At 36.8% G+C, this 15995-nt stretch overlaps 1 protein-coding gene across 1 annotated transcript in view; it reads right to left on the minus strand.

Moving 5' to 3' along the window:
* MAN1A1 (mannosidase alpha class 1A member 1) overlaps positions 1–15995 on the minus strand; it is a 172904-nt gene that overhangs the window by 110705 nt on the left and 46204 nt on the right. The window contains exons 4-5 of the mRNA XM_059083869.2: positions 15531–15646; positions 4529–4609 (exon numbers count right to left, since the gene is read on the minus strand). Of these exons, the coding sequence (XP_058939852.1) occupies positions 4529–4609; positions 15531–15646 (197 nt within the window). The remainder of the gene's footprint in view (positions 1–4528; positions 4610–15530; positions 15647–15995) is intronic.

The raw sequence follows: 15995 nt of genomic DNA on the forward strand, positions 1-15995 counted from the left end.
AATCTAATATCATTTTGCTAAGTTAAACCTTTTAAAATGAAAATATTACCTATTCAGTTTATCATATTCCTTTATTTTATAGTTTCAACAATGAATGCGAAACAGTAAATTAATATCTAAAGTACATATATGGATCATCACTAAACAAACTCTACAAAACTGATGTCCAGCACCCCAAATGTCTGAATCCTATTATGAGAAAAAAATAGATCTTTCTACCACTACACTCACATTCTCAATCTTATTTCTCTCCTCCCCATCCACAATCCTACCCACTTCCTTTATGTTTTCCCCCTTGATATTTTTAAAATTAGAGGTATTAGCTACTTTTCTTTTTCAGTAAGTCCTTCGGCAATCTTTTGTGGTGGTGTGTCTGGAGCAGTGGGTTAATTTGGGAAAACGTTCTTTTGCTGCCTTCAGAATGAAGCCTACCTTGGCAGAGTAAACTGATCTAATGTAAAAATCTATTATATGTGTTTCCCCAGTCTTGGATCAGATGCCCTTATTGCCTTTATTCAATGAAAGCTCATTCTTCAATCTTTTTAGCTTTGATGAGTTGACTTTTTCTAGTTCACATACGTAAAACATATTACTTGAATGTTTCCTTTGAGGATTAAATACCTTGTCAGTTCCAAATGTTCTCTCAATTTACAGAATAAAGTAGTTTTTCAAATCAGGAAAAGCTTTCCTAAGTATTTTATTAAATTATCAGTTTCCATACAGCTTGTCTATTTCCTCTGACACCCTTATTCATCACAGTGGAATTATGTCTTTTTTTGACTCCCAAACATTTTTTCTTCCTACCCTTCCAATAGGGCCTTCAATTTCCTATTCAGGAATTATCTATACTTGGTCCTAATGGGATACTGAATTCAAACCCTGTGGAAGACTTTTTATCATATCCTCTCTTTCACTTCCTAAGATCCTTAAGGGACCACATTAAATAAAACTGCCAATTGACCTCTTTCTTCTGGAACTTTGTGTCTTCACAAGGGTAGGAAAAAATTAGTGTATGTTTATTAATTCTAGGGTGACCCAGAGAGATTGTTGAGCCATAGAGATCCTCTGTGGCAACTTGAGAGTGCTAGTTCCAGTTTCTTCTTCAGCCTTCTCTATGAGTCTGTGGCATCACTATATCCCATTAAGTTTACTTTCTGCTCAATACAGCCACTGATTTTTGTTGTAAAACAAATAATAATATGTGGTATCGTCATACATGCTATTTTCTGCGTGTATCTCCTTCTCTTGAAATGTCTTGTTTTACATTTGCCAATTTTCAATATCACTTTTGCTTTGGTTACTCTTATTCTACAGTAATATTTCCCAAAATTTGTTCTGGTAAACAATGTTTGTAACTCAGTGTTAGCAGACGTTACATTAAAAAAAAAAAAAAAAAAAAGAGGGAGGTTATAGTTAAGTAAGTATGGAAATACAGAGATAAATAAAATTAGTTTCTTTTTCTGTGAATTGTGAATTTCTAAGAAAGAATATAGGATGTAACTTTTTCCAAATTTATTTTTAGTATGTATACAGATACAGATTTATCCTGCCATATCTAAAGAAACTAGTGGTCTGTAGAACATAATTTGGGTAATGATATTCTAGATGCTGCTATTTACTATCTCCAATGAGGACTTTAGTTTCCTTTGAGCTTATAATAGAACAATGCTATCTCTTTTATTTATTTTTATTACTGATCATTTAGTATTTGGTATTCATCTTATTTTTACCCCATCCATTTGTAATTCTCGTGGTTATCTGCATTTCTTATATAGACTCTGGAAATCCTGTGGCTCAGCTTTTTTTTAAAAAAATAATACTACAAAATATTTTAACTGAGCTAGGGCATTTCAAGTTTTTGAATATGTCCCTGTAATCAAAGTATATGTCAACAGGTATTTCATGTTCCTATTGTTCTTTTCATAGGTTTAGAGGTCCATTGACATTCTCGATTATTGTTCAGTGTTTCTAATTGTAATTTTCCTGAAGCAGGTAACACAAGTCAGTGGTATTTCCTCTTCTGTTTTTGTAACATAAATTTAAGAATCTTGAACTTACATCAATGTGGGCCTATATACCTCTGATGGTGATTTATAAGATGTTCTCAGAATACTCCTGAGCCTCAGCGATGAAATGAGAATGTTAGATTATGGTGATTTAGTAGTCCCTCTATGAGATAATTTAAGAAGATGAATTTTCCTAGACTATCTTAGTAATACCTTGATCTATAAAAGAGTGTGTAGTATAGAACTTTATCAACAATCTAAAACCAACTAATCCATAATGTGGCCATGCTGATGTTCTTTCTATTAAACGAATGCCCAATTTTTCATTTTGATATGGAGACAAATAGATCAAGCTCAGACTTAGGGTAAAATAATTTTCCTTGATCACATTCCTGACAGCTAATTCTCCTAAGTGCATTGGTCAAATGAAAGGCAACCGTCAGTGATGAGGTAATAACTGGGAGGAAGAAACAGGAGATGATGGTAAAACAGTCTTATACTAATCGCTTCTCACTTGGCAATCCCACTTTAGAGGATAAATATATTTATTTATTTATAAAGGTCATCCTAGCTACTTTATTCAAAATATAGGAATACTGGAAGCAACCCAACTGTCTAACATTTAGGGAATAGTTAGCAAAAACTATGCTGAGAAGATGAATCTTTAAGAACTAAAATTAAAAATGTATTCTATAGAAACAAAGAAAAGTATTGATATATAAGAAAGGAAATACCTAAGGTAACTTTTATCATAAAATTAAAATACAGAAAATATAGATATAATTAACACAATGAATGTTTTGCACAGGGATAAGGACAAAGCATATATACTAAAAGAATAATTATTTTCAATGGAGGTGATCTTTGTAGTCCTTTGTTTACTAAAGTTAGCTAAGTATAGAATTTAAAAAATATCCTTACAATGTCTTAGGCAGATGATTTTATCTGTAGGCAAGCTATATCTGTATTATATTTATATCAGTATATAAACATATGTCTCTAGTAAGCATACACACATATAGAAGCAAACACAGGTATATAAACTTAAGACACTGTTATGAGTAAAAAAGTATCCTAATCTACATGATGCATATTTAGAAGAAATACATAATTGTCTCTCTTTGCATGCTCCATTACCCTATCTGAGCCCAGATACAATGAAGAAATCCTTATTTCCTCCAAACTGTCTCACCCCACAGAAATGATGAAGGAAGTTAAAACCAAGGTCATCCTAAGTATGTCATGTCAAAAACAATGAGAATACACAGACACTGGATACTCAAAGACATGTATTCTAAAAGCAGAAACTTCTTTAGTAAAAAAGCAGTAATTAATTTTGAGTTTCTAAAAATATGGATTCCCAGGCTTAGCGTCTAGAACATCCTACACCAAAATGAACAAATGAAGTTATTTGCGACTGGAAAAAGGGAAGAAGAGGGATAATGAAGAACAGGGTTTATCACAAATAGGACAGATATAGGGGAATACAGAAGCCATCTATATACTTTGAAAATCTCTATGGTAGAATAAAATCTAAAAAGAAGGAGAATGCTAAGATTGTACAGGCTGTTTTGTTATGACTAGGAAAGCATCTGAGAGATAAGAAACAAAGTAAATAAGTCTTTCTCATTAAGCACATATTGCTCTGCTTAAATTTGTTTGAAGGAGCATAGAAATACATGAACTAGTACACTAGGTAAGATCCCCTCTTTACTCCCAGCCAGATTGCTGAGGCTAACACAAATCTGATTGATATGCAGTTGAAATACGCGACAGTTTTTCTGATGTCAGCTTTTAACACTGTTGAAATTAAAGGTGAGGTCCATTCTAATGACTCTTAGTGGACTCTTGGGTTGTTATTCACAAAGCTGTCCAAAACCTTTCAGGAAAATAGCACCTGTGCTCTTCATGAGCATGATACAAAAATCCTTTCTTAATCTATCGATAAAAGGCAGCTAAATTAAAAATTCCTTCTTTGTTCTGAGCAGCTATAATTAATTAAGCCCCAACCTAGGAGGAGCTGCAAAGCACTTTATGTAGGGCTACTGGCCTACAGGACTTCTATCTGGGAAGCTGAGTATCTCACTCACCCCCTCAATTTCTTAAATACTCTAATTTTTATATCTCACTTGCCAAGCTTTATTTCAAAAAAGTGTTTATTAAGTTAATATTATACTAACATTAAAATAATTTTTAAAGAAAGAAATCCACAAACCTGCCACTATACTAAACTCTTTACTTTGTCCATAGGCATATATAATTTGTAGTTTTAATCACACCATACATAACATAATGGAGCCAGGCTTTTTTAAAGGCATGGTCTAACATTTCCTGATAACATGCTCTGTCAGACTTTCCCAGTTTGCTCATTTAATTAGTACATATTATAAGAAATTCAGTATATGTTAGAGGTCCATCAAAACGTGAAAATTTAATGGATAGCACAAAAAGCATACTTTACTTGGAGAATATCATTTTAAGATACTTCATAATTCCCATTTATATGCCACTTTTCACCTTACCTCTTCTCCAGACAGGTAGTAAGCTGAGATTAGTCCACCGACAAAGCGTATATTTACTTCAAAAACAGAAACTTCAGCATTCTGTGGAAACAAAATAAAGGAGGTTCATATATAAATGGTAGTACACAATTGAGAAAAATATCACCATGATAAAGTGCACGAAATATTTAAATTTTGTTCAATCCTATATGCTTGCCCAGAGAAATTTATACACAAAAGGGAAAAGCCCTGCCTTCTAACGGTGTCAAAACACATGTAAATACATAAAAAATTTTGACTCTTAAAATAACAATTATAAAAATATTTATAAAAAGAAGTTATTCCCTCCCTCTATTCAACGCTAGATACAATACTCAATATTCTTTGTGCAGATGCGACAGGGCCAGGACATTCTATTTTCCTATTCTGTGTTCTTTTATTCATTTGCCTGTTTTTCTTCCTGAAAGACCATTCAGACTCTTTATATTTTTGCTGGTAGTTCAGCATTATTCTAGAATTCTTCCCACATCATTTTAAAGCAGCACAGCTAGAATGCAAATAGGATTTGAAGTTGGAGTGACTTGGGTTCTAGTGCTGGTTCCCAAATTTTCTGTCTGTGGTCTGGGATGATCACATTTCTCTGACAAGAAATTTCATCTTTGCATAAAGGAGATTATAATAATATATGTTGTACTTTGTTAAAACAGCTCTTATATACATCAATAATAGCTTGCTTTTATTATTATTTACAAAGCTCTATATCCTGTGCTAATCTCTACATGGACTATGTCATTTAGTCCTATATCAACCATGTGAAATAATTACTATTCTTACATCCATTTTACAAATGGAGAAACTGAGATTTATAGTGGTTACTATGACTTTCTTAAGGTCAGGCAACTAATAAGTAGTTGAATCAGGATTTAAACTTGACTACTCTGATTCCTGGTCTAGGGCTCTGTTACCCTGACTCCTATATCACCTCACATGATAATGCATCAAGTATCTTTATTAATGGTCATATAATTGGGGCATATAAGTAGTAATTATTGCCAATACTTTTATTATTTTACAATATTTGACTACTACATGGATCTGTCCTACATTCTATTACTAGATAATTTAGTACAGCTAACCTACAATAGGTGGTAGGTACACTTTGTTACCGAACCAAACTTGGGTCCGCTTGCCCACACACACTTAAGCCAATCTACTGACACCCTGTTGTGTGTGGTAAAGGAGGGTGCGACGTTTACTGCAAGGCACTAAGCAACAAGAATGAGCAGCGCGTGCTCAAAAGTCCGGAACTCTCGATGGCTTTCAGGGGAGGGGTTTCAAAGGCAGTAGGAGGGAGGGGCTGCAGGGTGCGTGATCAGCTCGTGCACCATTCTCAGATTGGTTGGCATCAAGGTGAAATTTCAAGCGTCATCAACCTTCTGGTTTCAAATGGTCTAGGGTCTATGTGCTTGTGGTCAGCAGTTTTCATCTGGTGTGGGCCTGCTTCCTGTAAAAACAACATAGGAATGTGTGCCAGGCCTTTATGTATATCTTCCAGGGGACTGGGAGCTCGGTGATTCTGCGATGTGGAGGATTTATAGTCTAACTTGTTACCAGTTTCCTGGCCCAACAGCTATTCTTTGTTTCTACATCTTCATATTTCCTGATCATTAACTCTTCAGCCAGCCTTTTGAGACTCAGGGGAGGCCTAGAAGACTAAAGAAAAAGCCTTTTGCTTCAGAGGATAGGGACACAGGGGCTTGTGTATGGTTTCAGCTTCAAGCTTTTGTTAGCTTCTTTTCATGTTCGTTAGGCCTACCCAGTAATTGTTCACTTTTGCCTGGTATCAAACAATTCGCAGAAATCACAGGGGCTAACAGCAAACTAATATATGGAGTCACATATCCAGCAGATAAGCCTCGTCACAATCATCTGAGATATTATTTCCTTTAACAAATATTTATTAAGCAACTACTATGTGTCAGGCACTGTGCTAGGTTCTAGGGACACGGCAATGAAGACTCATAAGGTCCTCAAATTCACGGAGTCCACATTTTAGTGGGCGAAAACAATTCCAGAAGAAAAAAAAGAGGTACATTTTCTTTAATTTCCACCTGCTCTCTCTAAAAAGGTATAAGCATCTAACAAATTAAAGCTAAGTAATTGCTTAAGTTAAAAAAATTTTTCAAAAAATTTCTTGCAGAAGGAAGGTCATGAATATTACTTGGGAGAGACACATACTAAGGCCAGAGTTAGGCAAAAGCATCATAATATAAGACTCTGGTGAGTTTGTTCAATTGTGTTTCATAATTTGTAATATGCACCTAATACAATTTGATTAAAGTACTTTACATGGGAACAATTTATCTGTGATGTGTAATACTCTGAATGAGAATTACATAAATATTGGTAAAAGCTTTAATATTCCACAAAATTACTGATAAGGAAAGAGGAAGCGAATCGTTAATTTGTTTTGGCTCACACAGCTGTACTTCTTATCTCTAAAGGTAACAATGTCTAATAAAATCTAATAAAATAAAACCCTCACATCCTATCATTCTCAATTTGTACTTGTGTTTTTCAGTTTTTAAACCTAAGAATAGTCCTCCACATTTCTGCCTACTGAAGTCCGTTAAGATGATTTTATATTCTTATTCTAGCTTTGGCTTCATTTGATATACATTCTCTTTTCCTCCTATGAAAATTTTGGATAATCAGGACTTTTATATAAACATCTGATGAAAATTATTGCACGGTAGAAGACTGAGCCATATTAAACACCATCATAAGTACACCATGAGCAAGACATCAGTCACCTACTGGGTACAACCAGTTATTGATCCAGCAATGTATTCTAGAACCTAAATTCTATTTATCTTCCGCTGTAAGATATTGAGAGACGGTTTTGCAAAGTGCCACGCTCAAGGTCAGTGCCCTGTCTTTTGCATTTCTCGGATCTAACAGTTTGGTGAGCCTATCCAAGAAGCAAATCTGGCTTGTTAGTGAATCCATACAGGTTCCCAGTTACTTGTGTTCTTTTCTTTAAAGATCTTGCTCAGGAAGTCACATCACCATTAGTTGTATTCAATAGTCATCATTATCTACCTTCTTTTGAAAACCAAAATTACATTTGAATTCCCAGCATATAATTTTTTCTACTTTTTTTTTCAAAGTTAAATCTAAATTATTGAGAAACCTTAATTTGAGAGCTCTTAACATTTTGGGTTATATTATGTTTTAGGTCAGAAGACTGAAATTTATACACTTCAGGTCACTCTTTACAGATCCTTTGATGAAAAACACTAAGAAGATAAAAACATAAATTGGCTGGCTAGACTGCGGGCAGCAGACTATCAAAACACTACCTTAGAATCAGAAAGACCTGGGACTGAAGGTTGGTTCAGGAGCCCACTGAGTGCAAGATCCCAGGCAAGTCACATATTCTCTCTGAGGCTTGGTTTTCTCATTTGTAAAAAGGGACAGTGCATTTCTTACAAGGCGCTACAAGTCCATGAATGTAAAGCACCATGCACAATGCCTGCCACAGGTAAAGTACTCAATAAAATCAGTGCCATTACCACTGCACAAAAGCTCAGCTTAAGTAAACCAATAAGGCCTAGCTTCCTCAGAGGTTCTTGGAAAATCAGAAACTCCAGAATCATAATCTTCTAAATACTAGAATGCAAACTGATATACCTTCTCTGACTCTCATGGGAGTCATGTTTCAAATCCTCTTTTGAAATACAGTATCCTGACCAAGCTTCCTTTTGGGCTTGATACAATTTATACAATATCTGGGTTTTCAAAAGTGAACTTCTACAGTCTGAGGGTTTGAGGCCAGTTTTATAAACTTCTGACCCTGATTTCCATTAAAATAAACTTATTAAGTCTAAATGAAGATATGCATCTTATTAATATTCATGCAGCATTTTTTAAGATGTTCTAAAGCTTTTCCAGTGACTTACCCTAATGACAGGAGAGGGGTTAGGGCAGGCAGAGAACAGTATGTAAAGGAGGGAAGCCCCAAACAGCCTGCAACACTAAAATCTCTTGGATTTATTTTAACAATGTAGATTTTGTAGTCTCCTTCAATCTGTGTCTGTTTTAAATGAGATTAAAGCCCTTATATTTTTAAGTAAGGTCACATTCCAGGAATATGCCCCATGCAGTCCATGGCTTCTAGTACATAGCTGTAAGTGAGCACCAGTTTGAGAAGCAGATCCAGTCTCTGTTTAAACTGCACTCACCTGCTAGTTAATTTCACAGTTGATGAGCAAAGGGAAGGTAGATATTTTTGGCTTAAGGCCTACCCACAAAACCACGTGGACTGGAGAAACTGCTCTTTCACTTTGAGTCTCCTCTACCAACAGCCTTTGAATCAAAGAACACTCTTAACCAGAATCATACATAAATTTAATAAAATATATGGTATAATTAAGTTTACATCTAAAATCAAGTGATGAAATCATGGAAAAACTAGGCTTCACTACTTATCTCTCATGTTGCCTTAGATGTCTTAGACTGATAATTTCCACCTTAAGTTTATCCCTTTCCTTAGTATTGCTGTCCTCTAGCTTACTATATGTATATGTAAAATTATGAGATAAAATGATAAAGCTTGCTAAAATGGAAAAAAAGTTTAATTCAATAAACCATTTTGTATGGCTCCCTGCCCCCATCCTTCACGTTATCCTCCATCTCTCTACTGGGAAAGGTGTCCTTCAAATAAACAGATCAGGAGCTCACAGGCATGAAGAATCTAACCATATCCAGACAAAAGGGAAAGTGAACACTGCAAAATCCCTGTTTCAACCTGACTGCCTAAAAGATCAACCTCTTACAAGATAGTATTTTAAATAACTCAGAGAAATTAGGTTGTATTTTTTATAAGCAACTTATTTACCAAAATTATCTATAAAATGATAGATTTGAGTAAGTGAAATAATGGGCTTGACCATTTTAATAACAAATTTAGGTTGGAGAACAGATTCAGCCACTGTTTTTATGACTGCAGAACTATAGAGGCGCAGACTTTCCTTGAAGAATAGATATATTGTTTCTTTGCACCTTCGGGCCTTATGGTAATTATTTAGAATCAAACCTGCATCAAGTTTAAGGAATTCTCCTTAATTCTTAACTTATGATTCCATACAGCAGGGCAGGTCTGATTGATTGCATTAAATTGAAAAAGACTTCTTGGAAAAGAACTTTCATTTTCAGAAATATCTTAATCCTCTTCTCGGTGTTTGGTCCCAATTATTAGAGTTACTTTTTTTTAAAAGACTATTTCTCTGAGCCCTAAGATCAGAGAATACTTCTTTGCCAGCTATTCCTCCAAACTTCCTGTCAGCTTTCTACTCAAAGAACTATAAGAACTATATATAAGAACTATATATAAGCGAGAAACAAGCAAGCATTAATAACAACTGTCCCACTACAAACCAATGCAGTAACTGTTTAATAACAATTGCTCCGCTACTAACATATGGTAACTATGCTTTACCTTACTAAGAACCAGTGGAAACATGAGACTTTACAAACCCATTGCTTAAAGACAGGTTATTGCCTATAAGCTTTGCCTATGTTTAGGCTTAGCATACACATTCATTTATAAATGGTACTTTAAAGTATGTGTTGTATTAACATTCTGAGGATTACAACTCCTTTTAACAGATTAAATTGCAACATTAAACTTTATAGCTTAGTATAACATATGTCTGAGCAGCTTTTAACTTCATATTTAAGTAACGTGATAAATCTCTTTAGATGAACAAAGTGCAAATTCTTTGGGCCACAAAGATAGGCAAAATCAACATCTTCTCTCTGTCAGTAGATTGGTTTTACCACGAAGGTCCAGAAGGACCCTCAAGTAGCAGTCCAATCTATATATCACTAATTATGGTCAGAGGGAACAGATCAGCATTCTTATAGGCAAAACCCAAATCATCACCCTTGGCAGACACTGATTAGCATTTGGATAGAAAATATTAAATAACTCCATTCGACAGGATAATTAACTCAGTTATTTGCACCATTAGGATGTAATGCTGCTCTAAAACAGAGCTTTTACAAGAGCAATACTAAGGCAAATGTCACTTCTTTCATGCTCCATGGCATGGAGCTCTGGACCTAAGCCAAGAACTCATTCAGGCATTCAAGAAGATCCAAAGTTGCTTTTTGAGGTCAATTTACAACCTTTGGATAGAGAACCCTACAGCTTATTTTCCTGAAAAATAGGATGGCATTCCAGTTGGATAAGAGAACAATCTGGATCTTTAAACTAAAGAATAAAGTCACTGTGGCCACCAATACCTCTGTTATTTTTCATAAAAAAAAACGGTGTGATTGTTGACATAATCACTTGAATCTGTGGGCAGAACGAGTGAATATAAGACAGTTTCTCTAATGGGACATAATAAAACCAACTAGAAAACTGTAAGCTGAAGCACTTTAAAATGATTAGGAGATGGGACTTCCCCGGTTGAACAGTGGTTAAGAATCTGCCTGCCTATGCAGGGGACACGGGTTCAATCCCTGGTCCAGAAAGATCCCACATGCCATGGAGCAACTAAGCCCACGCACCACAGCTACTGAGCCTGTGCTCTAGAGCCCGAGAGCTACAACTACTGAGCCCGTGTGTCACAACTGCTGAAGCCCGCGCACCTAGAGCCTGTGCTCCAAAACAAGAGAAGCCACTGCAATGAGAAGCATGCACACCACAACTAAGAGCCACAACTACTGAGCCTGCTTGCCGCAACTAGAGAAAGCCTGCGAGCAGCAACAAAGACCCAATGTGGCCCCCCCCAAAAAAATGATTAGGAGAGTAAATCAAGATAGCTGTCCTGAATTTATATTTGTTATTAATTTTGATATGGGAAGTATTAACATTTGGATATTATTGATAAACTTTTATATTTTTAAAGGAAAATATGGCAATACCCAAAGAAAGAACTGCAACAAATACGTTTCAAGACCTTTCAAATTAGGAATAGTAAAATAAACAGAAATTTGAGACCTGTGACTATGGCTTTTAAAAGTATATTTTTAAAGTATATTTTGGGGCTTCCCTGGTGGCACAGTGGTTGAGAGTCCGCCTGCCAATGCAGGGGACACAGGTTTGTGCCCTGGTCTGGGAAGATCCCACATGCCGCAGAGTGGCTGGGCCCGTGAGCCATGGCCGCTGAGCCTGCGCGTCTGGAGCCTGGGATCTGCAACGGGAGAGGCCACAACAGTGAGAGGCCCGCATACCACACACACACACACACAAAAGTATATTTTGAAGGGTATAGCCCAAGACTATCAATAACAGTCTTAAAATGATATTTTACATAAAAATCTTTCAACTCATTGAATAAAATCTTATAAAAATACAAAAATACACTTTTAAAGAAACAAAGCTCAGTATCTTAGCCATCACTCAACCTATAGTCTAATCCCTTTATTTTACAAGTAAGGAAGCCAAAGAATTTGCTCTTCTTCTCTTCTAAATACTCTGGGCTTCTCTGGTGGTGCAGTGGTTAAGAATCTGTCTGCCAATGCAGGGGACACAGGTTTGAGCCCTGGTCCGGGAAGATCCCACATGCCGCAGAGCATCTAAGCCCACGCGCCACAACTACTGAGCCTGTGCTCTAGAGCCCGCGAGCCACCACTACTAAGCCCAAGTGCCACAACTACTGAAGCCTGTGTGCATAGAGCCCATGCTCTGCAACAAGAGAAGCCACTGCAATGAGAAGCCCGTGCACCGCAATGAAGAGTAGCCCCGCTCGACCCAACTAGAGAAAGCCCGCGTGCAGCAACAAAGACCCAATGCAGCCAAAAATAAAAAAAATAGATACTGTGATATCCTCTATTAGATTCCCTCTGCTTCCTAATAGGTCCCCACGGTCCATGTAATACATTCATGTCACCCAGTCATGGTCTGAGGCCAGCCAACTAACTTCTGTTACCTTGTCTATTACCTTGAGAGGCCTTTTTTGCTTAGTCCTTTTAAATAAATGATTCCAGAGTTTCTCAGACTACCACTGGGCATGAAAGCAAAGAACTGCTGCCGTATTGGGGGGAGGTTTGGGGCAGTAACGCTATATGTGCCAGACAAGGGACCTGGACGCTATTTGGGTCTCGTGTCACTAAAGTCTACTTTCGTCTTCCATCATTAGACCCTGGAAGAATCTACTTCTCATTCCCCTACCTTTCTGGAGGCGAGGGACGGTGGAGGAAACACATTCTCCATTCTCTCCTCCATATATAAGCTGAAGACAAGCTCATTATTATTTACTGGTAGGTAGCTGAATTTGCTCAAAAATAACAAGGCAGGAAAAAAGTATTATTAAGAAACAATAAACCCTCAGAAGGAAATCTAATTTTTTGTTCATTGCCTTAATTTTTCACACTCAGTTCTATTAGTAATATCCGAGCTACCAGACATCATATTCAACCAAAGAGCTGTAGACCCTTACAAAATCCCTCCCTCCTTGGGCCTGTTTTCTCATATTTAAAATAAGAAGACTGAACACATCAATCTCCAAGGTCCCTTTATACTGGAATACTGTCTCCTTTATATTCTAAATTCAAGTATAAGGCAGATTAAACATAGACTCATCTGCTTGTACTTTAAGTCAGTGATCTCCAAAATGGAGCACATATGGCAATTAATTAGAGGAGTAGGAACAAAATATTAAAACTTTTAATTTATATATGTTTTTAATCCAAAGACGTAGGAAAAAGGCTCAGCTTTATGCTACCTTTATACTCTGAACTATGTTGGTATTCTCACTTGGTCTGTGGGAGAACAGGAGCTCCACAAAGCAGAGGGGTCAGCAGGGAAACACCCTTTCTTTGTCCATTCTCAACATACAGCATGTTAACTTGTGATTGGTTATGGAGATTTACAGATATTATCAAATGCTTACCAGATAGACAAGAGGCTTACAAGAATTTTTGCAAAGTAATCTCAGATTAAAAATAATACCAATAGTGAAGTAAGTGAGGCAGAGAAAGACAAATATCACATGACACCATTTATATGTGGAATCTAAAAAAAAGATACAAATGAACTTATTTATGAAACAGAAATAGACTCACAGACATAGAAAACAAACTTATGGTTACCAAAGGGGAAAGGGGAAGGGATAAACTGGGAATTTGGGATTAACAGATACATACTACTATATATAAAATAGATAAACAACAAGGACCTACTGCATAGCACAGGGAGCTATATTTAGTATTTTTTAATAACCTATAATGGAAAAGAATCTGAAAAAGAATACACACACACACACACACGTATATGTGTGTGTGTGTATGTGTATGTATAACTGAACTTAAAAAAACACCAATAATGTAAACATAAGTGAATGACTCAAAAACACCAGGGTCAATTTTTCCTGTTCTTAAAACAAGCTCTCTGTCAACCTCATTACAAGGTAAAGCAATGACTGTGGAATTAGATTAGCTCTGACAAGATGCAGCCCTCCTTAATTATCAAGAAGTAGTATTAGAAGAGTCCACTGTCCTTAATTATGAACCTTTTCCTTGGCATACAGTTGGTATTGAGGTTTGTTAAAAATGATAGTACATATATGAAATTTAAAAAAATATTTAATATATAAATTGACAAAAGGTTATACTGGGAATTTCCTGGCAGTCCAGTGGTTAGGATTCTGAGCTTCCACTGCAGGGGGCATGGGTTCAATCCCTGGTCAGGGAACTAAGATCCCTCATGCACATGATGTGGCCAAAAGAAAAAAAAAGTTTAAACTGATAAGGGTCTACAATCAACAAAGGTTAAAGGCTTATTTATGGGGAAGTGGATGCAGCTGCTCCTGGATGCATGTGGAGTGTTGAGATGAGTTACTTCATGGTATTACTGACTCGGCAGCCATTTTGTTTTGCCAAGTGGCTTGCTGGGGCTTTAAATGGACACTAGCCCCTCATGCAAGAGTGTGCCCTCCGCAGTGGTTGAGAATCTGCCTGCCAATGCAGGGGACACAGGTTCGAGCCCTGGTCTGGGAGGATCCCACATGCCACGGAGCACCTGGGCCCATGAACCACAGCTACTGAGCCTGCGTGTCTGGAGCCTGTGCTCCGCAACAAGAGAGGCCCGCGCTCACCGCGACTAGAGAAAGCCCTCGCACAGAAATGAAGACCCAACACAGCCAAATAAATTTAAAAAAAAAAAAAAAAAAAAGTGTGCCCTCGATTAACAGCCCCAGAGTCCCAAGCAAACGTCATTTCCTGATATGACTCCCCTCTGTGATCATGTCTCCCCCACCTCCCAGGGCCTTCCCCTTGTGCGCCCCTTAGAAAAGACCACTGTGGAGCTTACCAATTGGTTTGAATTGACCAATCTGGCCTTAGCTTTGGAACCCCAAAGCAGTTCACCCATCCTAATAACGGCATGTGCCCCACGTCCTCTCTTTCTGTCTGTCTGTACTCTGCCTTGACCTCCCTGTGTGGCCCCTGCAGGTGAGTCATGTACCTTCTCAGGACCTGTTAAGTAATAAACTTCTCTATTTCAATTTCTTTGGTGGTCTTTCATTGAACTGCAGCTCACCATGACACCCTGGGCTCCATTTAACAAATGTTCATCTAACAAAGTCACAATAACGCACCATGGTGCAGTGCAAAAGCATGAGCACTGGAGTCACACAGACCTGTGTTAGGCTCACAGCCCTGACACACAACTAGCTGTGTGGTCTAGATAAGCCTCTGAGGCTCCAATTTCTAATCTGTCAAGGTGTGAAAATAATCCATCTCACAGGGTTGTTGTGAGACTTGAACAAGAATACTTGGCACATGTAGGTCTTAATAAATATTAATTTCTTTTTCCTTACTCTTAGTTTGCCAAAAAACAAAGGCATGGATTTGTGTAGTAAGGGAGGGCAAGTTAAGAATATAGTATGATACTACTTAAAACTGCATTATTTGTTTCTGCTAGGGTACAGTACAATAATCTGCCCCACAAGAGAATTTATTTATGTTAACTGAGATTTAAGAACTGAATTGGCAGCTTTTTTTAACTTACCATATTAAAATTTAGATTTTCGTCAACCCATGATTTTGCCTCTTCAAATTCGTCTTTCATTTTCATAATAAAAAGTGTATCTAGGGCATCTACTATTGTTGCTCCTTGGATATTACCTGAAAATATCAGAAAAATATTTACTCAGTAAAACACCTTTGACAGATCCATACATGCACATTGACCACACCTTGGAAAGGAAGTGGGTAATACTGAATTTACTGGTAAACAAGAATACTGAACACAGTCTAAACATCTTTCAGTGAAAGAAAATTTAAAAGTTGCATCAAAACCAAACTAAAAATTATCACAGGCTATAGACTGGTACACTAATCTTTAAAGTCTCTTCTGAGTTGCAGAAAATAAATCTCTTAGAAATTTCATTTGGGATTGCATTCTCTAGCAAGAAAAACAAAAAGACCTGAAACCAAGGAGCAACACACTTATTAATTTTAATGTAATTACATC

The sequence above is a fragment of the Kogia breviceps genome, chromosome 13, assembly GCF_026419965.1.
Source record: "Kogia breviceps isolate mKogBre1 chromosome 13, mKogBre1 haplotype 1, whole genome shotgun sequence".
In the NCBI taxonomy this organism is placed as follows: Eukaryota; Metazoa; Chordata; class Mammalia; order Artiodactyla; family Physeteridae; genus Kogia; species Kogia breviceps.